General features: G+C 37.9%; 2 protein-coding genes across 2 annotated transcripts; one reads left to right on the forward strand and one right to left on the reverse strand.

Annotated features, from left to right (window-relative positions):
- The first annotated feature begins 16 nt into the window (after positions 1 to 16).
- On the forward strand, positions 17 to 11911 carry LOC111336689 (ankyrin repeat domain-containing protein 13C). Its single transcript, XM_022942825.2, has 19 exons — positions 17 to 154; positions 1745 to 1786; positions 2460 to 2564; positions 3069 to 3154; positions 3628 to 3673; positions 3826 to 3892; positions 4095 to 4177; positions 4931 to 4992; positions 5157 to 5203; positions 6091 to 6175; positions 6305 to 6372; positions 6698 to 6737; positions 7180 to 7236; positions 7794 to 7873; positions 8282 to 8351; positions 8460 to 8488; positions 8658 to 8758; positions 9242 to 9345; positions 9946 to 11911. The coding sequence occupies exons 1-19, from the start codon at positions 43 to 45 to the stop codon at positions 9973 to 9975; spliced, it is 1314 nt and encodes a 437-aa protein (XP_022798560.1). The 5' UTR covers positions 17 to 42; the 3' UTR covers positions 9976 to 11911.
- Positions 11912 to 12501: 590 nt separating this feature from the next.
- Positions 12502 to 13873, reverse strand: LOC111336695 (uncharacterized). The gene is made up of 4 exons (XM_022942832.2): positions 13805 to 13873; positions 13563 to 13640; positions 13043 to 13198; positions 12502 to 12805 (listed from the first exon to the last, which is right to left on the reverse strand). The coding sequence occupies exons 1-4, from the start codon at positions 13805 to 13807 to the stop codon at positions 12689 to 12691; spliced, it is 354 nt and encodes a 117-aa protein (XP_022798567.2). The 5' UTR covers positions 13808 to 13873; the 3' UTR covers positions 12502 to 12688.
- Between the last annotated feature and the right edge of the window lie 12615 nt (positions 13874 to 26488).

Below are 26488 nucleotides of genomic sequence, written 5' to 3' on the forward strand. Positions count from 1 at the left end.
CTTGACGTCACTGGAAGGTAACGCATAACTCGTAGTTCGGTAATGGAGTCGTTATGCGACAGATTTCCTCTTCATAGAGCAGTTTTTGAGGGGAATCTTCGGAAGGTTTCGAGTTGCTTGCGCACCTGCGATGTAGGAGAAAGAGATGTACATGGTAAGACTTGTCTTTAAAGCCATTTCGTCGAAATAGCGCCCAACAGTTTGTGTTTACAACCGCCCATTGCCGGCCGGCGATCACAAATATTCGCGAGTCGAAACCTGTAAGATTGACTTTTTCCCTTATTATACTATAACCACTCATGTAGTGTATGATAAAGGAGATTGCTCTGTCGTTAAGGGTATGAGCCATTTTCACCCTTTCTTGAACAGCTGTTTCATGATAGGAAAAAAATAATCTTCGTAGAAATTTATTTGGTCACCAGAGAACCAGATGACAATTTGGAGAAATTCATGACTGTATACCATGCAATCTAAAAGTCACTCTACGTCTTACAAACTTTCGCCGTATTTGTAGCGATGCAAGGACTTTTTAATACCTTATTTCCTTTTCAGTGGTTTATTTGTTTCTATGTGGTCAAATCTTCCGAGAATGTAAGAAAAAAAAAAAGAAAAAATGATACAAATAACTATTGTTTGCCAATATTTGCCAGACGTACAAAGGTTGTTATCTCTGGCTCTCTTGTGATCTTATCTGTTCTTTACGTAATGAAGTCGAAAATTGTTATCAATAATGAATTGCTATTTTCAGCAGTCGCGGCCTTATTATACAAATTATTACACACCTTATTTTTTCTTTTGGAAGACTTCTGAACTCAAATAATTTCTCTAAATTGTTTAACTCGAAAATTGACGAACATACCCGTAAGGTTTCAATTTGTTTCGTAGATATATTGCTAGTTTGTCAAAATGGAAGCTACTGATATCGTTGTAAAATATTGTCTCGTGACTAAAGATAAAATCAAGGGCTGTACAACAAAGATAAGGGTTGTAAAATACACAGTCAAATTAAAAATAAGGGTTTTTTTCGTTGACTTATTGCACTAATTAACATTAAACTTTTAAATTGTTAAAACGTGCTGTTGGTGAAAATGAAATTCAAATTAAACTTATTTTGATATTGACTGGTTTGTTATTTTCTTTGTTTAAGAAATGAGATTATTTATTGGGAACACAGGGAAATTAATTGAACTAGTTTAAAGAAATTTTTCACCTTACAGTGTTTCTTTTGTTCATAAAAGTGCGAGCATTTTCATATGACTACTTCACCCTTTATACCTTAACATGAGTATGCATATTCTCCATACTGTTCTCTATATGTTTCTTGAGATGCTGACTAGGAGAATTTGTATTATGATCAAGAGATTCTTTTGTTGATGATCATTTACTTTATTCTCTTGACCTTAAATGATGCATGGGTGATGTTAAAGGGAGAAATTAGATGACACTCTCTCTTCTATTTGACAAATAGAGAAGCCTCAAATGTGCTTTGTTCTGTTGTAAAGCATGTAGGAAGCAGCTAAAGCAAGGAAGAAGTGTAGGAAGAAACATGGGATGTACTCGAGTATTTCACCTTGCTTCTTATGACAAATTGGCAGATGGCATGACAGCTTTAGCTCATTGCCATGTTTGTACTCTGAAAGAGGACACATACTCAACCTATGACAGCACTTGTTATATCAGAACTTTTTTTTATAAATCATTATGGAATTAAGGTAAATTGATGTTTTGTTATTTCATTGTTTAGGAAATACACCCCTTCATTTGGCAGTTCTCTTAGGCCACAGAGGTTAGTGAAAATATATTTTTAAAATTTTACTGGTACATGAATTTGGTAGAAATGGAAATTGTGGGACCAATTCTTCTCAGAACTCTTGGTCAATAGTTTAAGCAGGTAGTTTCCATTAAAGAGAAGAAGGATGAGGGTTCCAATCTTTTTTGCAGCATAGAGATCACCATGGCAAGTAAACCATGTCCTATCATAACTTGCCTGTTAAGACAACATTTTGTCTCATTTAACAAGCATTTCATCAATTGAAGTCTTCAAAAATATACTGTGGATCTAAACTGGCAAAATTAGAAGGCTTAATATAGACCACTTTCATAAATGGCTGCCGTATTAATATTGTTTTGTTTAAATTTAAATTAACCTTTCTGGCCTTGCTCTCCAGTACAAAATTCGAAAGAATACGTTATCTCAAGTGAGGCCAGAAAGGCTAATTTAAATTTAAATAAAAGAATATTAATCCGGCAGCCATTTATGAAAGTGGTCAATGGTTATGCAAAGCTGTGTGCTACTGATTGATTTTTATTCTCAAAGCTTTACCAATGGTATATTTGTGTTTTTGAAAAGCAGGTCGACAAACTTGTTATAATTAATATATATTACCTATAAAACATGACCTTAATTCAGCACAGGTGCTTTATAACTTAGTTATGTAGCATGTTATTTTTTATTGTAGAATGTGTGTATTTACTGTTGGCCCACAAAGCCCCAGTGAAAGTGAAAAATAACTTTGGATGGACACCCCTTGCTGAGGCTATCAGTTATGGAGATCGGCAAATAAGTAAGTTCAACTTGATGATAAGAATTATTTGTTTTTTAGTTTGATTTTTACCGGTATTACCATATGTAAGTTTACAATCTAACTGAGCACGAAAACAATTAAAACTCAGACAGTCCATTTCATTATCTCTTTGAGGATTTTGGTCTCTGTTCAACTTATAATTACACCAGTTATGGTGCTTGGCATGTTTATAAACCTTTGTTTGGTTGTTCTGTTGATACTTCCTGGCTTGCTTGTTCTGAAATTTCACTTTCAATTAACAAAAAGAAGCTACACACGACAAATTGGCAGATGGCATGAGAGCTTTGGCTCAGCTCTGTGTTTTGTACTCTGATAGAGCATGCTCTTTCAATGCTCTCACCATTGTGCAGGACAGAAAGCTGTCACATATCTCCTTGTCTGAGACAAGTAGATTTCGGGTTACCAAAAACTGCTCTCAGAACCTGGTTCCAGCTATAGTGTACATTTGGCACTTAAACCTGTACTGTATTTCTTAATTTATAGTCGCATCTTTACTGAAGAAACTCAAAGAACAATCAAGAGAGACTTTAGAGGAGAGAAGACCTCAATTGACTACTGCATTACAAGAGGTAATTTGGTCATTGTTGCACATTTAACTTTTACTTTCACTGCTGAAAATTTGCCAGGCGCATAAGAGAACTCAGCAAATAACCAGGCCAGGAGTTTTGTGGTTGTCCTCTTAGTGTTAGACTTGGAAAACTGCTTCAGTTTGATTGTGACCCCTCAAATGAATACTTGTACAACATGTAATTACATTGCACCAATCAAAATAAAATTCAAGACATGCAAGAAAACCTCAAAATCAGTAACTATGTACAATGTACTGGTATTTTAGTTTTTTTTTCATTTGCAGGTTTGTTTACTCATGCCTGACTTGCTTCTTCCTTAAATAGTTTTTAAATCACTCACCCCCAGTTTGTGATTTACAAAATTTCCTTGTGTTCTCCCAACATCTCATGAGGGTCACCATGCTGGTCAGTTGATAGAAAATGGGGTCTATTGCTTAAATGTATGATGATACTAGAATTTGTTCTGTTTTCAGCTTGGAGACTTTTATGTAGAGATTAACTGGGATTTTCAAAGCTGGGGTATGTACAGTTCGTCAGAATAATTCAGAAACTTATTCGACAGACATCTTCATTTCACTCAAAAATGTTTTTATTCTGTGTGCATTCTTTTCTGTTCATTTATGTTGTGCTTCTGGTAGTGTATTGAGTTGATTGACAAAATTTTTTTGCAGTACCACTCTTGTCCAGAATATTGCCATCAGACACATGTAAAGTGTACAAGAAAGGCTGCTCAATTAGGTACAGGATTAAACTAAAAAACCTATCTTTACACATGAGTTTCGCCAATTGTAAATTACACTTGATTATATAGTGCAGCGTGGAGTAATGATTAATTGTTATTGTTGTTTCATAATGGCTGCTTGTGAAAACCGAGTTACCTCTTTGTTACGTGCTAATTTTTTTCTCTCAGTTGTCATTAACTGTAATTTCCTTTCAACAGAATGGATAGTACGCTTGTGGATTTTAGTGACATGAAATGGCAGAGGGGTGACTTGACATTTATTTTCAATGGTGATGCACGAGGTACATTTTCAGTAGTATAACTTTAATCTCACTTAACTTAATTTTCAGATTTATTTGATTTTTCAAACTGACTTTCCTACCTCTTAAAACTGCTTGCAAAATTTTAGTACTTAAAAATGACATGAATTTTAAAACTGAGGGAAAAATAATTAGTTAATTTTTTAAAAACTTGAATGCTGAAGCAAATTAAAACAAATTATTATGTTACTGTCTCACTGTATCTATGGTGATCAAAGTTTCGTCTTTAAGCAATTAATTTAGGCATACTACTTTAAAACAAGGTGAGTTTTGTCAATATTCTAAATTTTTATTTATCAGGCAGGGCTTGACACTAACAGTAGCACACTAGGCACAGACTAGTAGAAGTTCAGTCTTGGCTAGTGGTTTTCAATTTCCACTAGCCAGTTTGGCTAGTAAACAGACTGAAATTGTTGTAACATCTAAAAACATCTAAGATGTCATCAGCCACTTGGCTAGTAAGTTGAAAATTTAGTGTCGAGCTTTGTCAGGTATATTCATTTACTTGAAGTTTGAAAAACGGTTAACCCTTTAGCTTCCAAGATCTGATTGTTAATTCTCCCCTCTAGCTGCTACACATTTCTTTGTAAATTAGCTATGAGAATTTGGTGTTAGATCAAGATAACAAATTCTACCTGATAAGCTTGAGTATTCTCATTACCTGTTTGCTGAATAATGTAGGGAAGTTATAGGGAGAAGTTACATTTTAAATTTTTTTTTTTTTTTTTTTGGCAGGAAAGCAATCCTTTGCTGTGTTAGACAATGAGAAGAGAGTTTTTCAAAGACTCAGAACAGAGGTGAGTTGTTTTTCTTAATGATTTAATGAGCAGACATACCTACTGGTACAATCATGTATGTGTAGAAAAGGTGGGAATATTTTAGCTTTTTCTAGAATGACAAAAAACACTGCTTTGACAGGTGGCAATTGTATATTGAAACAACATCTGTCATCTTCTCTCAGGACACTGAAGCAGAGATAGAGGAAGAAGTTGACCTACTAATGAGCAGGTACACAACTGTTTAACCTTAACTGCCATGAGTGACTAAGACAGAATTTCTTCCTACGACATCAATACAAAATCAAACAGACAAGTGTGAGAATAAAGAAAAATATCACTTAGGGAATTATTAGATGATCTAATACCAAATTCTCCAAAGTAACATCATAAGAATTGCATGTCAGATGGTAAGGAGAATTACTAATGAGATCTGAGAGAGGAAGGGTTAAAAATTTTACTTTTAGTAGTGCTCTATTAAGAATTTCTTCCAAGAATTTGCACATATTGCCTTGGAAACAGGTGATGAGAGTTAAAGAAAGCATAATTATTATCAAGCAGGGCACATTGCTTTTTTGTACAAGCCAGACTGAATATTTCAAAACCTGATGAATACCAAGTGCTTTTGAGATTATAGTGCAGTTTAAGGCAAAGGTTTCTTGAGACTCATAAAGGCCCCTTCAGTTCGACCTTGTTGAGCTGCGTCATTGCTGTACAAACTTTGCAACAGCGATTAGCAGTGAATATTATTATTTGTTTATTTATTATTATTATTTCCAATTTTTCTTACTGTGAGGAGGCAAACAAGGTTTGTATGGGTCCAGGAAAACCTGGAAAGTCCTGGAATTTTATTCTGACACTTTTCAGGTCTGGAAAGTCCTGGAAATCTGCTTAACTTTAGAAACAAAGTTTTCAGAATTTAGGTTATGATAAAAAATGTAAGTAGAACGCAAGAAGAATTGATTTTGAAATCTTGGGAATAAAAGGCATAAAGGCGAAATTTGGAGTCTTGGTCAATCTGAGTCCTGGAAAAGTCCTTGAAATTTGTTTCTAAAAATGGTGCAAACTCTGTGCAAATTTTTGCTCTACCATGAAACATCTGTATTAATTACTTTGCAGTGACATTGTCTCAGCTACCATGTCAACTAAACCCATCACTTTTAGTCGCTCACAAGCAGGATGGATTTGGCGCGCAGACAGATCAGTGAGTGATGTCTCAGACATACATGTAGACTGGTCTCCAATTGTCTTTCTCTTTGCTACTATGTTCTAGTTTCCACTTCATTGGTTGGCCACAATAAATTTGTAATTGACATTTGTGTTTGCTGTTTAGGAAATGGTTGGTCCTTATATGTCAGAAGTGTATTCCATAAATGGAATGTTGCTCATTTCCAGAAAGCGGTAAGAAAGTGGTTGAAGTTTCTTATGTGTGATTTCAGAGAGAAAGATTTTGAAAAAAGTAGCTTGAAAGTTGTGACTTCTACAGGCTACTAAAAGATATGTCTGAGCAAGGCACCCAGGATTTCCGGTAATTCTTCTGAGCACCCAGTTCTTCATCTTTGAAATTGAACTCTAATCAATGTTGATAAAACATCAGTTATAGTCATTTATAACAGTGGGGAATATGAAATAGTCTCATTTCTTAATTGTGTTATGACTTCCCTTGCTGTCAAATAATTGTCAATGGACTTGTTCATTTAGACTTACTCGTGCATTGTTTGTTTAGGAGGGAGCACCTGTCAGAGGAAGATGTTGTGAAAAACAAGGTTAGTAACTCAGTCTTTTTTGTAATGGAAAGTCTAGAAAGTATGTTCAAATGCTTTCTGCAGTGTCAGAAATAAAATTTGGTGATGGTTCAGTATGAAGTTGGTGTAGGCTAGTAGTTGTGCTAATGAAATGGCAGAAATCTTCAAAATGAACATTTCTCAGTGAAATTGCTTTCTAAAGATGTTATTGATTGCTTTTTGACTAACTTGATATGTTTTTGTTTTAGTGATTGGCAAAAAAGTTTAGCTACAATTGTAAATTTTTATGCCATGTGCTTTGAAGTATTGTATTTACTTTGTACCTTTCTCCATAGAGAGAAACAGCAGGAATTTGTTGGGTTTTTTGTTTTTTGTTTTTTGTTTTCTATTTTTTTGTTCTTTTCTTTTTGAGGAATGGGTAAAATAGTAATAATTAACAATGAATCTTGCTTTGAATTAACAGGCTCTGATTGACAATCTAAGCAAAGGAGGGGGAAATATCATGGACAGCCTTCCTGAGGTAAGAATGCTTTCAGTCCGGTGTAAACTAGTAAACTTCTGGCTTCGGTTGTTCAAAGGGCGGATAACGCTATCCAACAGATAAATCGCTATCCAACAGATAAATCGCTATCCAGCAGATAAATCGCTATCCAACAGATAAATCGCTATCCAACAGATAAATCGCTATCCAACAGATAAATAGCTATCCAGCGGATAAGTGTTACCAAAACGTACTGCGCTATCCACCGGATAGAGATTTATCCAGTGTATAGTGTTATCCATTCAAACAACTGGGGCCTGCACTCTTATTCCTTTACACCATAACATCAGTCTGCATATTCTCCCTACTGTTCTCTATATATCTCCCAAGGTGCTCACAAGGAGAATTTGTTTAACGATCAAGAACTTCTTTAGTTGGTGATCATTTCCTTTATTCTTGTGACCTCAATGTGTGATTCAGGGTAATTTTCTGAGGAGAAATTAGATGCTAGTCATTCCAGAAGGAGCACTTACTATTGTCTTACTATTGTCTTTGTACTGATATGTTTGTGTGTATCTGTGATCTTTTCATTTCAGACTACACGGAGAAGTTCCCTTAATCCTCCACCAAAAACTGACTTGTCTTGGGATGAGTATCTGCTGTACGACTCAGACAGGTCAGTAGACATTGAAAGTTCTCTTTAATGACAACTCAAGAAGTATTTCTGATCGCTGATTTCATAAAAAATGACTGGTTTTCAGGTAAGGGGCATAACCGTACTCCAGAATTGCTTTGGGTTTGCTTTCATCTGTATCAATAATGAAGTGACTGCTCTCTGAAATGAAGAGCATCTTGTCTCTAGAGGAAAGATTCCCAGCTGTGGAGTCGCGGGAGGATCCCAAACCCCCCTCGGTTTTCTGCTGCACCGTTACCATCGCGCCTCGTTTTACCAACTTAACTTCTGGGAGAGGCTGGAGTGCCGATTGACTATTGTTTTGTGAGATGGTGAAAAAGCTTAAGTACATTTTTTGCTGACCAAAGGCTTTTCTGCGTTGACTGATTCCTTGTTTCTTTTCATTCACAGACTGCCTCCGATTGGCCGACCCATGGTGCTCAAAGAAGACAAAAAATCTGTCAAAGCGCATGTGGCCATGGTGAGTGTCAGTAGAAGTTAAAACCTTGCTAATTTATAACCTTCAGTTTTCTCAAGTGTCATTGGGGTGTGCCAAAATCAATATTTAAAATTTTTTTTTTTTTTTCAGAGTGAAGATTTCCCCCTTTCTGTTGATCTGTAAGTTGATATTTTTTATCACTTTTGTGGTATCGGTTTTTCTCATTGCACAATAAGTAATTAGTTAGTTTGTCTCGAAATGGAAACTGCGTACTAAGGTTATTAACCCATGTATCCTATTGCATTTTGTTAACAAGTTCTTTTTGTATTTTTTTCTCTCTACCTGCAGTATCCTGAAAGTGTTGGAAGTTGTTGCTCCATTTAAGCACTTTAACAAGTTAAAAGAGTTTGTCGCTATGAAACTACCTGCGGGATTTCCTGTCAGAATAGGTTTGTTTAGTTTGTGTTCATTGTTTGAGATTCTTGTAATCGTTTCAGCGTTAAAAAATGCCACGTTCTATTTCTTTCGCTCCCGGTTTTTTGGTATGTCACGTGACGAACTACATTTGGGAGGAGCGTTGCGTGACATTTCAAAAGAGCGACTGTGAAGGAAACTGGGTCCTTTTAAGTCCAAATCGAAACATTTTATTCTGAATTCGTTTCAATATTTTCAATCCTTGTTCCGACCTTGTTTGTTTTTCTATCATGCCAAAATTATATTTTGAAGTCGTCTTCAAGGTTGAAGTGGTTTTCCACAGCTTCCTGTTGACTTACAAAATAATTTTTAATTTAGCGATGAAGCTCTGTTAATGTTCGTTACTTACTGTCCCACAAGCCTTTTTATAAGAAAACACGTCGAATCGTCTGCAGTCTTAGGCTGATCGCTTTACATTTTCTCTTCTTTTCCTTTTACATTTTCGTTTTATGTTACAGAAATTCCAGTTTTTCCGACGATAACAGCTCGAGTGACGTTCCAAGACTTTAAATCCTGTCGCGACATTCCCTCTTCGATGTTTTTTATTCCTCGAGATTACAAGGTCGGTCACGCTCTTATCACATGAACGGTAACCTTTATCCCATCACGCTCTCTGACATGGAAAGCCACGTGATGTAAAGTGATCCCAAGTTTTGGAGCAATTCTCCATTGATTGTCGAAAGGAAAGTGAAATTGCCTTACATCGGCCTTTTTTCATTCTATCCAAACTAAGTCACTCTTGATTGCTGTGGACAAGAGTTAAAAGCCACAAAGGCGCGCTAAGAGGGCTTAAAAACAACTATAGCTGTCAAGCAAATATGCAAACAGGAGTCTCGCTAGCTTCCCCGCACGCTCTCTCTTCTCAAGCGTTCCGGATGCCCCTGGCTTAGCATACCGCAATTACTCGCTGTCCAAACAATTTGCTTTAATTTTACTGTGACTTCTGGCCTCTCGTGATATTTTATAGCTTTCAACGGTTTAGTTTTGGTCAGAGAACATCTCTAAGTTTTTGTTTGAATACGCGCGTTTGAATGCGCGCTTTTCCCAGTTTTATCGTAAGTCAATCACAAAGAAATTTCCAACGGCAACAAATCTGATCCAACAGCTATTCTGTAATAAGCATTAATTTAGATTAATCTCGACGTTTTCCTTTCCATTGCAGGAGGATCCGAATCGCTTCCCAGATTTGTAAGCAGAGTGAAGTTTTGTAGTCGGCCTAGTTTAATACTCTCCCTTAGCTGAAAATTGTCACCGTGTACATAACACAGATTGGACTGCGCGACATTATTTTAGCATAATTTATTTGTAAGTGCGCGCAAGCAAGTAGAGCTTTTCGGTAATTCGGTCATTTCGTTTGAATATTGCAAGATCTTTCAACGAATATCTCGAACGTTTGTTGTAGAATGAAATTTTCATTCGCAAGAACAGTTATTAGTGATGAGTTATTCAGTGATGTCACACAAGTTCGCCAAAAATTGAAATGGCTTAATATTTTTGTTTTAAAATTTCCTAGGTCATGCGTTTGATGTCTAATTTCGTTGTACATTTAAGAATACCAAAGTTTCAAAAAAAAAAAAATTGTACTTTGATGTTTGAAATAGGTTTCATTCCAGTGAAGGGTGAACAAGGCATATCATATGCTAAAAAAGGTTCACCAGACCCTTTTAATTTGGTGGCAGAAAGTCAAAACTGCCAAGTAATTTTACTGGTTTACACGCATTTTATACTCACATGTGTGCATTTTGTTACACGCGGGTGTGTGTGTGTGTGTGTGGTGTGTTGCGCGCGTGGAGTGCTCGGGATTTGCATGTGTGTCAAGCGCTTGTTATGCTGCAAGACACACGAGCGCTACATGTACCAGCACGTAAAGAAGTATTCTTTATGTAGCAGTGGTGCAACGTTTCGTTTAGACAAGTTGTTTCAGCAGAGAATTAATGATTTGAGTTTGGAAAAAAATTGAGTAGGCTTTAGTATAGCGAGGGCGTCGGTTTTACCTATCGTCTGAGATAAGGGGTCGCTAATTCGAATTTTATTGCTGACGTGAAATTTTCAAGACTTATTTAGAGAACCTTAGTTATTCTAGATATGAAAATCATTTTCATTTTTTTTAGTAACTTGTAAGTACAAAAATTGGGTCGCAAATTAGGTTCCTACCGAAAACAAAACCATCGTAAGATGAGACCCCACAATTTTATTTATTATTTTATTATTATTATTTTTTCGATACACATGTCAATTCATTTCCTTCGAGCAAGGAATTATTCAAAATAATTTTTTAGACAAACCATACTGACCTTTAGCTCAAGATCTACGGGGTTATTCAGCAGGATAAAAAGTTTTGACCATACAGCCTGAAATGAAACTTGCAAAAATTAGCTCTCGGCCTAAATTTAAGTCGTGGACAGAAATAAGTTTGTGCCCACCAAACACAAAAAGAGCCCCTCCATAAATTCAAATTGGGCGTAAGTTTCGTGTTGTACGGGTTTTCGAACATACTTGGAGGGTAAAAGTGATATTTATGTTGTAAATTGTAGGTAGACACCGTGGTCTCTCTTTTACGCTGATATCCCTTCGCTGTTAGAATTTCTCGACCATTCTCCAACTCGTGTTGACGAGAGCGCGGACAAATGACTCTAACTATGTGGGGAAGGTTAAGATCTCTTATTTGCCCCTTCCCAACACTGAGAGTAGTTCTGCCCTCTACCCAGACCTCACTCTCTCTCTATCTGAAGGATAGCGCTTTTAAGGGTGATGACTAAGATTTTAATGCAGAAGTGAGGGTACTTTGGTAATATATTTATGTAGTGTGCTAGAGGAAGCTTCTATTATGCATATTATAATTTATACGTCGAATTTATTGCTATTTATGATGTATCTCTGTGATGATACCTTTTCATTTTCTAAGTTAAGGGTAGTCAGTTTTAAATTGTAGTAACAAACGGTATACATAGGCTAAGGAAAGAGAACTTATTTTTATACAAGACTTCTAAGATCTCCTAAAGTAACAGGGCAGGGGTAATTAAGTGTACGCTAAGCAGAGCAAACCATGTATATTTTCAGCTAAGGGTTACATCAGTTAGTGAAGCAGCTAAGTTATTGTTATGAAATAAATTTTTTCTTCAATCGGCTTTGATGATTTTCTTCTAATGCCGGTACACTGGTAAAAAATGAGTCGGGTTCTGACTATGGGCTACCGCTCGAAACTTCAGGTTGTAAAACCAATTATCTTGCTATGCCACCTACCGACGCAGCTTCACATAAACTTTGGGAACATAACCCCTTTATCACTTGAAATTCGAGTTTGTAACTCGATACTGGGATAAGAAAACAACACTGAACATAAACAACCAAGCACCACAGACATTCAGTTATTTCGATACTACGTAGTGTCTTAGACTCTCTAAGATACATCTACAACCAGTGCGTGACCGAACTAGGTAGCATATTTTTGAGAAGCAAAGGAAAACGACCTCTTTATTCAAAACAAAACGTAACGCAAAATCTTTCTTTTGATAATGAGTTGAATGGCAAGAAAATGTCCAACCATTTTCGTATCTAAGGCTTCGTACTCATCCTCGTTTTGGGTGCGAGGCTTGGGCGTCTCGAAAATCAGACGTACTATTGTAATTGAAAAGTACACAGCGATTCGGTTCAAAATGCGCGTTTATTCTTGAACATCGTACCCAGCGCATCGTACCCCGGGAGATTTCTAACAACAACACAGTAATACACAGGGATGAAAATCGGAAATCGCGCACGCGAAAGTCTAAGAACTTAAAGCAATCTGACTCGTAGTATTTCAATCATTAACACCATAGCATTGAGGCAAGGGCTTTAGAAGAACTCAGGTAAGGGATTCGTAAAATTTGAGATTATAAAATGCCTTATTGCATGCACTTTCGCTTTTAGAGTACACTCACCATTTCCAAAGCTTCCTTTAAATCGGCAGGCGTGAGAGTTTCATCGATTGAATTAGCCATATAGCATGCCTTTTCTACTCGCAAACGAACCATTGTCACTCGCTGCATGAAAAAAAACAAAAACAAACAAACAAACAAACAGAATATCGCTGAAAGCCTTGCAGCTAAAAAAACAAAGTCACATTTTCACTTCTTTAGGGCTGAAAGTAGAGCCATTAAGTTGCACCAGGTGAATTATAGGAAAGGCGAGGATGGCCTCTTCATCTGGCGCAAACCTGCCCCGTGCCTACCCCCCTAATGAAACAAACGAACAAACAAACAAATCACATCGATGTTTACCCTTTTAAAATCGTAGATTATATCTCCTGCTGATTCATTAGGCGATGTCTTCGGTACGTGGAAAGTCTCTGTTCCCTTTATGGTGTCAATTTCGATCTGTTCGCCAAACTTTTTTCCACCACTTGACAGCTCCAGAGAATATTTAGTCACGGAACTCTAAGAACACAGTTTCACCAAAAGCGTGAAAACATATTTCTTTTTTTGCGAAAAATCGAAACATGTATCGGCATTAGGCTTGAATCTAGTGAAGTTTTACTGTTGCTACTTAACTACATGCGTGATTCCTTTACGACTCCCGTGAACAAAAGAACTCTTAGCTTAGTTGATGATAATAGTGGCAAACTAACGTCGTCAAAAACCCAAAACGGCGCAAACAGGAAAATTCAAACACCAACACCACTGGTATCTGTGTGCGGTTTTCATGTAAATTTTGGTTCTTGTTTTCCATTCTTAGCACTACTAGGTATTTTCATATGTTTTACGGCCTTGAGTAACAAATCAAATATGATCTCGTTCTTACCTTTCTCTCCGCAATTAAGGACATAGATTGGACAGTGATGGTCAGCAGAGAGAGACACCAAAACAACAGCGTAAATTTCTGGTGTAAAAAGATGGGCAATAGTAAGTTAGTGAATCAAAGAAGGCGAAAATTGTTGACGCTTTCTAGGCAGCACCATTCCTATCAGTTCAGGATAGAAACAGGACATGGACTGGGATCCAGGAATCGAACAGAGAGAGTTTCGTGAAATATCAATCACTTACCATCTTGTACTTTATAAGGAGCAGAGTTTTTGTTCAGCCTTTATGCAGGTTCTTCCTTGATCTGTACAATTACAATTACAATTTATCAATTATAGAGCGCTATTTACAATGACAGATCAACAGCGCTTTACAATCAATCCTAACCCGCCCATCCCACCCCAGGGGAGGACATCCATCACACAGTGATCTCGTGCGTGAGAAATTAACGTCTCCTACCCCTAACCCTGTAGGAGACGGGACCTCCATTTATTCGTCCCTATCCGAGAAGACTAGAATATCTAACCATTTCTTGATGTTATAGAAAGGTAGCATATTCTTCTCAATTATTTTAAGACCTTGAGTGTTGGTCCGGCCGGGGCTCGAACCCTCGACCTCCCGCACAACAGTCCAGCGCTCTATCCATTGAGCTAACTGGGAGGCGGTTATCTGTACAACTTCTGTCAGGCAGTGAGAAAAACTGCTTCTTCAATACCACTTAGTGCTTGTTTCTCCCATCTATATGATGACGAAAAAGTTGGTCAGAATTGTCTTGAAGGTGTTTCAACTCAGACATCTAACTTAATGAGGATGTTGTTCAAATATTGTGTTGTTGCGTTTATATTTCAAGGGGACACGATATCTTTGACGCAATTTTTTGGCAAAAGCGTGAAGTTTTTCCTTGATTGAAATACCAGTCTAAACGCTGGAAAACCACTCCGAAAACCACCATATTCTAAAAATATAGTACAGTTTTAAAGACACGTTGCTATTCATATATCGTGATCTCATGTTTTCGTGAAATAATTACAGTTGCAAAGACAGTTTTGCCATTTTCATAATGCGATGTCAAAATCTGTAGAATGTATGAGGTCGATTTGCTTAAGCTCAAATTAAAGAAGTTTCCTTAGATCGCTGAGTAGCGTAGCTGTCTGAAGTATCTGTTGAAGGTGTCATGTACTCTAAATAGTTGTCAAGACTCGTAATTAGGTATGCTAATGTAGACTATCTTTAAGACTTGTGCGGTAGTTTGGATTGTAATATATTTTGTGTGAACAGTAAAGTTTTTTTGTTGGATACTACACGCTGTCTTACCATTCAAGTGCTGAAATTTTTCCAACCGAAGGCCACTTTGTATTTTTTGATAGACGATATTTTTTTTGAAACAATTTTTGGTGTAATAGAGAAAATCCGAGCCCCAGCTGGGACTTGAACCCACGACCCTCCGTGATCTAGTCGGATGCTCTAACCACTGAGCTACTGAAGACTCTATGGTAAGCAAGGGTCAATTTGTGGGCATCGACTGGAACCGCATCGCGCGGCTACACAGCCAGGTATTGGTAAGCACCTGTGAAAACTCACTAACAGCATCACGCTGTCACATTAAGGCATATCAAGATGCGGCCAACCAACCTCCAAAGTGAGCATGTAAAGATGAAACATATATTTTTTTTGAACTAGTTTTGGAAAAAAATGGTCGAAAACAACACCGACTACCATATAACTACGTATAAGCTCGCTCGTTTTCATGAAAAGGAACATTTTCATTGGTGATTCTTATATTCTGGGGATAAAACAGCAAGCTATCAAGGATTTCGGCTGATAGTTTCTAAAGAAACTGCTTGGGGCTGCGTCGGTGGGGGTAACGAAATAATTTCAATATATCAACAAAGTTGAAATGGTAAATTGGCCACCGTTATGATTATAAAAGCTGACGTTTCGAGCGTTAGCCCTTCGTTCCTCTATTCGCTCCGACAAAGGGCCAACGCTCGAAACGTCAGCTTTTATAACCGTGACGGTGGCCAATTTACCATTTCGACTTTGTTGATATATTGAAATTATATCAAGGATTTCGTTGTGTTAAATGCGTATTGCCAATATATCAATAACATCTAAATAGATAGGTCTACCGCCTCGTCAGCCGTTTCAATTTGGTTTTACCCGGGCTTCCGTAGGAAAGCCGGCGAGTCTTAAAATGCAAGCCCTTCTTGGTCGCCAAAAGGGGGTCATGGTACTAGGCGTTCCTTGCGTATACTGCGGAAACTGGGGATGAGAGCGTGACAACTTACATAACATAACATAACATTTTTTATTCAGGAAGTTACAACGCAAATACAAAAAGTACATCCTGGAAAGGGAAAATCGTGAGGTTAGCCCTGTATGAAAACAATTTCCTTAACTAAAAACATACAAAAGATAAAATGTAATGGCTACAGATTCAATAAATAATCAATAAATATTCAAATAAATCTTAAGTCTACTCTTAAAAACAAACATGTGCTCGCTCTTCCTAAACAACATAATTTACAAAATACTGTGTTTTGTGAAGACCGCTTTGCAAAGTTTCCTGTCCTATATGCTTATCTCACATTCACGCGCACACACCGTTCGTGGTAGGCCCACACTAAATGATGTCGAGCGTTTTCGGAATGGGCCCGTCCACGATCTCTAGAGCTTAAAAGCTACCCAAACGTGTAATTTTCTTACTAGTTCTGACGGGATAACGAATAAGCTACAACTACGAAAATACTGGCAAAACTGCGACAGCCGATTCAACAACCAACTATGATGCTGAGACGAACACCTCACTTGCTGAAAAAATCAAATTAAGAATGTTCGTGAACACAACTTCACCCTCAACAGTTTAGGTGGCGCTAACAACAGCGAATTGGATAAGGATACTGACAGAAGCAATTTGAATAATAAGATTATATATCTAAGCTTAGTTCTTCCGTTATATATCCCTTTTAAGTAAAGTCTGTTTACGAGCCTAGTGACCCATTAGGCCGGTGCTTAACTCCGGTTTCTGTAGCATGAAGCGACTAGCAATCGTCAGGCAACTGCCAGAATCGTCTGGCAGTTGCCTGACGATTGCTTCGCAAGAGGCATGAAACTCAGAGTTGCAGTAAAAGTTCAAGTAACCTAAATCTTGAAGTATAATTATCCATAGCTCTAGCCCTGCTATTGAGCACTTTTTAGTAGATGATGATCTCATTCCGCTATTTTGGTTATATATATATATATATATATAATTGAGAAGGGGGTGGTCAACTGAAGATTTGGCTTAGCATTTATTACTATTTAGTTTCGTACCACACAGCCTGTTTGGCACTCGTCGGATAAAATTGCCAAATGCAAACTTACAACGTTACACTGATTTGAAATAACGTTCACCGTTTCGAAATAACGTGATACCTACCATATATGGGTTCCCTGCCTTACGTGCGCGCAATAAAGGTAAGGGCTAGAAATAAATAAGTAAATAAAATAAATAAATGAACACAGACACTAAAGCGTGGCAATGAATAAACACAGACGTGCGTGCATTAAAAGTAAGGGCTAGAAATAAATAAAAAAACGGACACTATTGCGTGCCAGGGTAGGTGTTGAAATTTTTCAGGAGGAATTTCTTAGCATGTCTACATGAGGCAAACAGTTCATTTCGTTTGTTAAGAGAGGCTAAATCGGGTTTGCAAATTATAAAGTACTTCTCCCAGAGACATAAGTTACAGCGATTTGAGACAGGGCTGTATGGAGCGGCCTGCTTTAGAATCTTCCAGGAAATCGTGTAATCTATGTTCTTGTCTTTTAAGTTCCAGACATGTTTACTTGGTTCAATGCTGTGTCTTTTGCTAGAGTGGTTGAATAAAACTTTGTGGTTGGCATATCTTATCTTGAAGGAGTTTTCTGTCAGGCCCACATAGGTCTTGGCGGGATTATTGTCTTCGGTTGTTACGGTTGCCTGATAGACAACCGATTCCTTGAGGCAGTTTCTACCCATGGGACACTCAGCGGGGTTTCTACAGTTGCATACCTTGGTTGGTTTGGCTTTACTTTTTAAGACCGATTTGTTGTGGCTATCGGTGGTTTGCTTGAGGTTGGACATACAACTATAGCTGATCTTTACTGTGTTGCGGTTGAAGATCTTGTGTAGCACATTGTCCTTGGGGAATTCCTCGTCGAGTATCCTTAGAAATGCAAGTCCAATGTTGGTTTCTACATTTCTGCCGTAAGGTGGATTCTATCAAATAATTTCTCTCCTTCGATTCGATTTTAGAGGGTGGGTAGAGGTTTGGGGTGAAAATGTAAGTTTATGTTTGTATCCACTGTTGTTGAGGGCATTCTGATAGAGCGGCGCTGCCTTGTAGAAGGATTCTTCATCGTACGAAAACTCTGACAAACATTTATTTATAGATAGTGGAATGTTGTCAATTATGGACGGTGGGTGGTTGGATTTCTTGTTGATGTAAAGTGGGTTGTTGTTAGGCTTGTTGTAGGGCATGTATTTACCATTGTTAAGGTTGAGAGTGACATCGAGGAAGTTAACGACTTCCTTGTTGGCTTCGATTGTTATTTTAAGACCATGCCTCTCAAAAATTCTGCAGAGATCTTTCTTAATTATCTCTGCTTTTCGGGGTGATTCTCGGATCACTCCGAGGCCGTCGTCTCTGTATAAGTCAAAGTTGTGGCCATGTTTCTCCTTGATGGTGTACAAGAGATAACAGCCAACGAGCTCGCATGACTCTGCACCGTTGTAGCTTTCCATGGTCACGTCAAAGAGGTCAGCCTATGTTTTCTTTCCCCATGGTTCTCCTTCACTGTAGAGAAGGGATTTTTTTGTGTGGAGGATGATGTTTCGTTCTTCATCAGTTATGCTGACATGGCCGGAAGCGAATTCTAATGCTGTGTTTAGAAGGTCAGCAGAGATGGAGTGATAAACGTCTACCACATCAAAAGCGATGAATGAGTATCGCTCTTTATTCGTTATGTTGTTGAACCACTTTAGAACAGCCTTAGTATTCTTCCATTGGTTTAAGTTTAGGTGGTTGACAATGCCCCTGTTTATTCGGTCGAGAATTTGTTGCTGATCTTCCCCATTTCCGATTTGGCCGGGTTGATTAGACGGCAGGTCGGGTTGTTGGCATGGTTGGGCTTGTGGTCCTTAAGGGTTATAAAGGCTTCCCGTATGGCAGTGGTGTTTACTCTTTCGTCTAAGTCAAGTTTCTTAGCGATTCTTTTGCTTGCCAACTCAATAGATACTGTGGTGTTAGGTGGCACTTTCTTGTAGGTCTTGGTTATGTTCTTCTGTAAAAGCCTATTGTATGTGAGTTTATCCATCTTGTAGAAATTGGAGGTCTTGTCAGCGGGTACAAGGAGGTCGCTTGATTGTTTAATGTTGCTCTGGATATCAGAAGAAAGTTTTTTTTTAAACCAGCAGTGTACGTTACAGAATTTGATGTTTTCAATCAGATTTAGTAGCTTCTTCTCAAAATTTGACATTGCGGGAATTTGTGGTGGCGTATTCTTAGAGTTAAACCCTAATAAACCGTAATAAATGCCAAGCCAAATCTTCAGTTGACCACCCCTGTTCTCAATTATAACACGCTCTAGTTCACTATTGAGCACTCTGAAAGCGCCAGAAGGATCCAAAAGGATTCACAGTCCAAACCTTGATAAATAATAGGAAAAATATTGTAGTACATGAGGACGGACAACTTCGAGCTAAGAAAGACATATACTTAAATAAAAAGTCTAAGAAAGTTTAATAAAATACGTTTTGGTCCGAGACCTTCATCAGTTGTAATACAATGACTTACAAGTACATACACACACATATATCTATACATGTGTGTATGTATGTAGGTATGTATATCAAGAGAGGAGATTCTAATATTGTTTGTTTATTGAGTGAGGTAGATCACGTCAAAAATTTGTAAAGAGAATCACATGCCCACAACCTGTGTGCACCACTTTTCTGCTTCCACCGTATTTGACGTTAATTGAGGTCTTCAAATGAACAGATATAAGAAAGCAGGAAATCTCAATCGAAACTTCTTAACTACTACGAAATACATCCCTGATATTGATCTACTCACCACAATTCGCTGATTCAAGCAGTAAAATACTCGCCCTTTGAGAAAAATTTTTACGTGATGAGCTGATCTTACCTATCACGATCATTGTGTAGGGAAAACTTTTTTTTTTCATCATGCGTAGGCATAAGTCATCATGGAGTGATCATGAAGCGTTTACCGAGTTCTTTGTGTCATGGCAAGAAGTGAAAATGTTATATCTTTGGTGTTGTGAGACACAAAATAATCTGTTTCAAAACGAATTCTTCTTTCCTCCTTTAGTGTATGATGCGCCCAATAATCTTTAGTGCGCACCATTATAACCTCCTCTTTGGCCAATTATAGGCCCCCTTTTAGTCACCTTTAGGGAAACGTGACAAATTTTTAATCCTCCCACTTTAAAGTCCGTTCATCCAGAAATTTCTTACCTCCGAAATCCGAAAATTAGCGTTATTGTTATGGAATTATTCTTCTTCTTACGGGTAGCTTGCAAGTGATTTCAGAACAGTTGTCTTATATACCCAGCGAGTTTAGGGAAACCAAGTTTTTATTCCAGAAAATGTAATAATCGATGACCCTGGCGAACTGGCCTTCTGGGGAAGTCCATTTAGACTTTCGAATCTGATGTGTTTCGAAAGTGTCTTAGTTTGGGGTGTTAGAATCATCCTCTTTGTCACGAAAAATGGCTATTAATTAAACGCTGTGAAGGAACTTTTCTTCGTCTTGTTTAACTGAGAATTCGTCCGTTGTTTTAGATATGGGAACAAATTAAGCCCTTACTGAGGACGGATTTTTCTGAATCGGAAAGTAAAAGATTCTCGGGAATGGTAACTACAGTTTTGAGGCTTTCTGGTGATGGGCGGCTAGTTCGGGTACCGATAAGTTGGTCAACTTTTTAGGCCTTAATTTGATTCAAATGATTGAAAAGTTTGGAATTAGTTTCCTGAATTTTAGCACCGATGGATTGTACTAAAACGGCTGGACAGATTTTGGAAAGTTCAGAGCGGCAATGTAAAATTTGTTCGTTGAGGTGATTACGCTTTTTGCACATAGCTCTGATGGTGATTCTTATGATGTTGCGTGAAAGAGAATTTTGAGCGCACTGGATTAGGGACGATATTGATAAGTAAAAGAAGATGCATGAAAATTAGAGCGAAAACCCTCAGGAATAGCTTTAGAATGAAGGCAACGGCCGATAAATTTAAGGGGCTACAAAACCTAGTTTTGGCGAACAGAATGGCTAAATGGAATGCTATATATTAACTAATAGGGGGAAAAGGGAAAAGAAAACTTACGAATATCTGGCGTAGCTCCTTTGTGACGAATTCCCAGTTAAACAAGAAGTAGAAAAATTTCTTCGCCGCGTTCAATTAAAAGCCTTTTTTATGACAAAGAGGATAATTATAACACCTCGAACACAGACACTTTCGAAACGCTTCAGATTCGAAAGTCTAAAGTGAACACTCCAGAGGGCCAGTTCGCAACTGTAATTAACATACCAGAAAATCTTTCAATTTCCAATTCAGAAAAATCCGTCCTCGGTAAGGGCTTAAATTTTGTTCCCATTTCTAAAACAGCGGACGAATTCTCAGTTAAACAAGACGTAGAAAAATTATCTCGCCGCGTTCAATTAAAAGCTTTTTTTCATGACAAAGAGGATGATTCTAATACCTCGAACAAAGATACTTTCGAAGCACTTCAGATTCGAAAGTCTAAATGGACACCCCCGGGGCCAGTTCGCATCATTAGATTATTTTTCATAACTATTAATAATAATATACCGTTTACTTGCCTCCTTGCATAATTAACTGAATTAAAAGGCTATAAATTAATAATCAACGGATAATTAACACTACTACTAAAGAGGCAAGAAAAATATCATAAGTAATTATCTAAATTTTCACATATTTACTGGCGAATGAAATAAAGGAACCTGAACGCTGGGTCCGGCAACAACCCCTATCAGCGTAAACAATACTTCTATTGTTGTCGCTGGCCCGTAAGTTGTAAGTATGACCACTAGATGCTGTTCTCGACTTGAGGAAATTAATGGGGTGGTCTTTTAATTTTGCGTCATCTTCTGAATATATTTACAACAAAGCTGAGTTCGTCTTTTTTTCAAGCTGCTAAGGCTGGTAGTTTTAAGGGCATCTGAGTAACTATTGCACGGATAGATAATATGTAGTGCCCTTTTTGAATTGATTCTAGTTTATTTTAAAGAAATTCAGAAATGTCTTGCCAGACTTGTACGCCATATTCTTATTGTTGTCAAATAGACTTTGACAATTCCCTCTCTATTAACACCCACTTTTTAAAGAATCCTCAGGGAATGAAGGCGTTTCGAAACTTTTTTTGATATGTAATCAATATGCTCGTTCCACTTTAAGTCATTACTGATTACAATACCGAGTTATTTATAACTTGCTACACATTCGACAGTGTTGTTACCTAGGACAATTGGTCTTGTAGTGAAATTATCATTCTGCATGAAGTTAATTAAGTGCCACCCCAGCTAAGAGCGGTCGTCTCGACTTCCCGTCCCAAGAAAATTTTCCTTAATTTTTTCCTCTGAAAAGGGTTTAGGACACATGTTTCAAAAATAGTTTGGTTTTTTTCCAATTCTCTTTTTTTGCATCGTCAAGAGTGAAAATTGGCTTTTGGCTAGACCACCCGTGCAGACAACGATCGAAAATGAAAATTTCACAGCTTTTGTCGAGCGCGCTGCGACTGCAATATTGTAGCTCACGGAACTCTCTCTCGCTTCAAGTTACAAGTTAGATTGATTCACTTCACAGATAAAATATGGAAACTTCACTTGAAATCCTATTCATACTAGCTTGATCGGAAGAGACCGACCTTAATTTGCATATCAAAAATTAACCAATTTAACACCGCAGGTTTGAGGCAATAGGTGACCTCATTGGTGTATAAACTGTCGTCGTCCGATATGTTTTTTAGCCGATTTACCGGTTCTAATTTGTTACATTAACTACTTTTTAGTTTCAATTCACTTACCCGCGAGGCAAGTCATGAAACAAATGAACTAGTCAGCATAATCACGTCACGCAACATGCTTGGCCAGGTTTGCCTAGCTGGTTATATTTTGATTATATGGCCGCACGAAAGATTGAGCGTGTTCCTTAAGAACGTTGTGGATTATAACAACATAAAATCTCCAGTGATGGTAGCAAATGCTCAGAAAGGAGGGCCTGTTGATTGCTTTCGTGTGGTAAACCTTGGTAGAAACTGCAAGTATTCTTGCAGAAGGTTGTTTTGTATATAACACCGTAACGTACATGTATTTTAACTTGTTTATGTGTCTTTTTAAGCTGCACAGTATGTCTGCAATAACCAGAATGCCAAATTGGATTCTTTAATTTGATCTTCTTCACTCTGTAAGTGACTCTTGACCTGATTCAAGGAAAATTATCGAGGAAGCGCATTCCTATCGCTTTTGCCGGTTTACTTTGTAAGTCTGGAAGCGTTACGACTGATCATGTTTATGCAACGTTTTAGGGCAACTCGTAATTTATTTTCTATTCAGTTGTTATGAAAACCTAACATACTTTACGTAGAAGATAATCAAACGAAGTTTGAACGGTCAAAGACATATCTTGGTCATATTTCAGAATTATGCAAATGAACTTTGACACTTGCGCGATTAAGTAAGACATTTATTTGCGTTGATTTCAAGATGATGGTAAATGAAAGCTAGAGGGATACCCGCAGGTTTGAGGTAATTTGTGACCTCATTGGTGTATAAACTGTTTTTTAGTCCGACTTACACCTGCATTTTGAGAATTCTGTCTATTGAATTGATTAATTTTAGATATGCAAATGAAGGTCGAAGGGAAGGGTCTCTTCTGATCACGTTGGTATGAATAGGATTTCAAGTGAAGTTTCCATATTTTGTCTGGGAAGTGAATGAATATAGCTTGCAACTTGAAGCAAGAGAGAATTCCGTGAACTACACTATTACAGTCACAGCACGCTCGACAATAGCTGTGAAATTTTCACTTTCGATCGTTGTCTAGATGGAGGGTCTAGCCAAAAGTTAATTTTCGCTCTTGGCGAGACAAAAAAAGAGAATCGGAAAGCACCCAAACTATTTTTGAAGTATGTGTCCTAAACCCTTTTAATGGGGAAAAAATTTAAGGAAAAATGTTTTTTGACGGGAAGTCGAGAGGACCACTATTAGCGAGAGTTGCGCTTAACATTTCTTCGCATTTTTTCGAGTTTAATTTCATATCATGTTCGATAGAAAACTTGTGAATATCATTGACAGCTACATTTAGAGAGCTAAAACCGTTTCTTGGCAGGATTTCTTACGGCCGTGGTATCATCAACGAATTTAATCCTCAAATGCCATTTACGCAAAATCACACCCAGTTTCGTCCCTTGTGGGATACCGTCTCCCTTGGCTGAGTTCCAATCAGACCGAGAGTCACCAATCTTTATAGCTCATGATCTTCCAGTTAGGAAGACAGTATCCAGTTAATTGAGACAGTGTCTATATCGAAAGACGCCAATTTTCTGAGAAGAATTGAATCGTAAATCAGGTCGAAACCCTTTGAGTAATCGGCAAAGAACATTCTAGCTCCACAATTTCCACTATCAGTTGCTTTGTGAATCGCGTGTGGGAGTGCCCCTCCCTTGCGTACTGGCGTGGATCAAGTTTTTCCGATATTTGCGCCACGGGCCTGCTGCGCGCAAACCCTACCATCCTGAACGCCTCCTTCAGTGAACAGCGACTGCCTAGTTCCTGGAAATATGCTGATGTCACCTTTCTTCCCCAGAAAACGCCTGTGCGGAATCTGAAGAAAGATTTAAGACCCATCTCTCTGACACCATGTCTGTCCAAGGTTGCGGAGGATTTTTTTGTAACTGATCATCTTAAGCCAGCTGTGATGAAAGTACTGGGTACTAACCAGTACGGAGCTGTCCCAAAGTCCTCCACCACTATTACCTTGTTCAGCATGATCCATGAGTGGATCACAGGAACTGACGGCAACGGATTTACTGTTGGAACGATCCTTTTTTAGATTATAGAAAGGCTTTCGATCTGATAGATCATGCCATTCTAATCAATAAATTAAGTAAACTAGATCTTCCTATTAGTTTAATCAATTGGATTATTGATTTTCTAAGCAACCGGTTCCAAAGAATTAAACTGCATGGCAGAGGGATGTCTCTCTGAGTGGGGTTCAGTTCCATCAGGAGTCCCTCGGGGGGATGAAATTAGGGCCTTGGTTGTTTTTGGTTATGATAAACGATCTGGTAATCGATGGCGCGCGTGTCTGGAAAAATGTAGACGACACTACTGCATCTGAAGTTGTCGGAAGGGTGGGATTAGTAGTACCCAAATTATTGCTGATAAGGTAGTCTAGTGGTCTCTGGCTAACAAAGTCCAGCTTAATAATGAGAGATGCAAAGAGCTTCGAATCTCTTTTGCGAGAAATAGGGCAGTATTTGAGCCAATTAGGGTACATGGCAAAGAGTTAGAGCTCGTTGACAGTGCAGAGTTACTGGGAATAACAATCACAAGTGATCTGTCATGGAACACCCATGTAAAGGATGTTATCAAAAGGCAGCCAAAAGGCTATACTTTTTAGTTCAGCTAAAAAGGGCCAAGGTTTCTTGCAATGACTTAGGGTTATTTTACATCACGTGTGTAAGATCAGTTTTAGATTATGCGATCCCTGTGTATTATTATTCACTCCCAAAGTATTTAATTAATGAACTAGAGCGAGTCCAGAAGAGGGCTTTAAAAATCATGTGCCCTGGGGCCCGTTTCTCGAAAGTCCCGGTAAAATAACGGACCCGAAGCCATATTTTAAAATCAAAATTTTAAAGGATAAGAAAGCAAGTTCGGGAACCTAAACCAGTCCTTTTTGTTTCTTTAGCTAATAGTTTTGTTGTAACATTTTCAAAACGTTTTAAATCCGCATCTTGAATGAAAACAGAACAGCTTTACGGGCCCGTTAAGTTACCGGGACTTTCGAGAAACGGGCCCCTGACCTCAGTTACGACGAAGCTCTTAGTCACATGGAGATAGCGTCGCTTAGCGTCCATCACAGTGATATTTGTGCCACGCTTCTCAAAGACATCCTAAGTGACTCAGATCATAGGTCACGTGCATTATTGCCGCCTCCAAATCAGGCTTGCAAATATTTGCTTCGACGAACACGCAATTTTGACATTCCGAAAATAAACAAGAAACGCGTATGAAATAGTTTTATTATAAAGTCATGTTTTAATACAAATACGGTATAAATCAATTTTAAATCTTGTAGGTGGCTTTTCGAACTTAATAGTACTTTATTAAATAGCATTATTATATATTTAGTAGTTTTATTATTTACTTTTTAATGGTGCGCAATTCAGCCCTTGGGTTGCTATGTACTGTTTTTCAATAAAATCTATTCTTTTCTATTGTTTGGCAAAGGTGTATGTCAGAGAGATAGGTCTCAAGTCAGATTGAATTTCTTGAATTTCTTTCAAAAAAATGTCGCAACGATACTGACAAACTTAAATTCAATCGTATCACCAAATTTTCCAATCTTTCCATTGAGGAGTGGTAGGCATTAACAAGCCTAAAAAAAAAAAAAACTAAAAGACATTGTTATCAAAGCGGCCGCCAAGGGCGGCGCGGTAGTTTTTAGCTGACCGACCTCTACCAAAAAGAAGCTTTGCGACAACTTTCTGACACCTCTTTTTATTAAGAGGTCGACAAAGATCTCACTTCCATTAATCAAAACACTGTCAAAAATACGATTAACGAATTCATAGCTAAACAAGAATTGCCCGCCACTGAAAAAATCTCATCATTACCCCTCCCCCGGTCGGTTCGTTGTGT

This window comes from Stylophora pistillata, chromosome 11 (genome assembly GCF_964205215.1).
Source record: "Stylophora pistillata chromosome 11, jaStyPist1.2, whole genome shotgun sequence".
NCBI lineage: Eukaryota > Metazoa > Cnidaria > Anthozoa > Scleractinia > Pocilloporidae > Stylophora > Stylophora pistillata.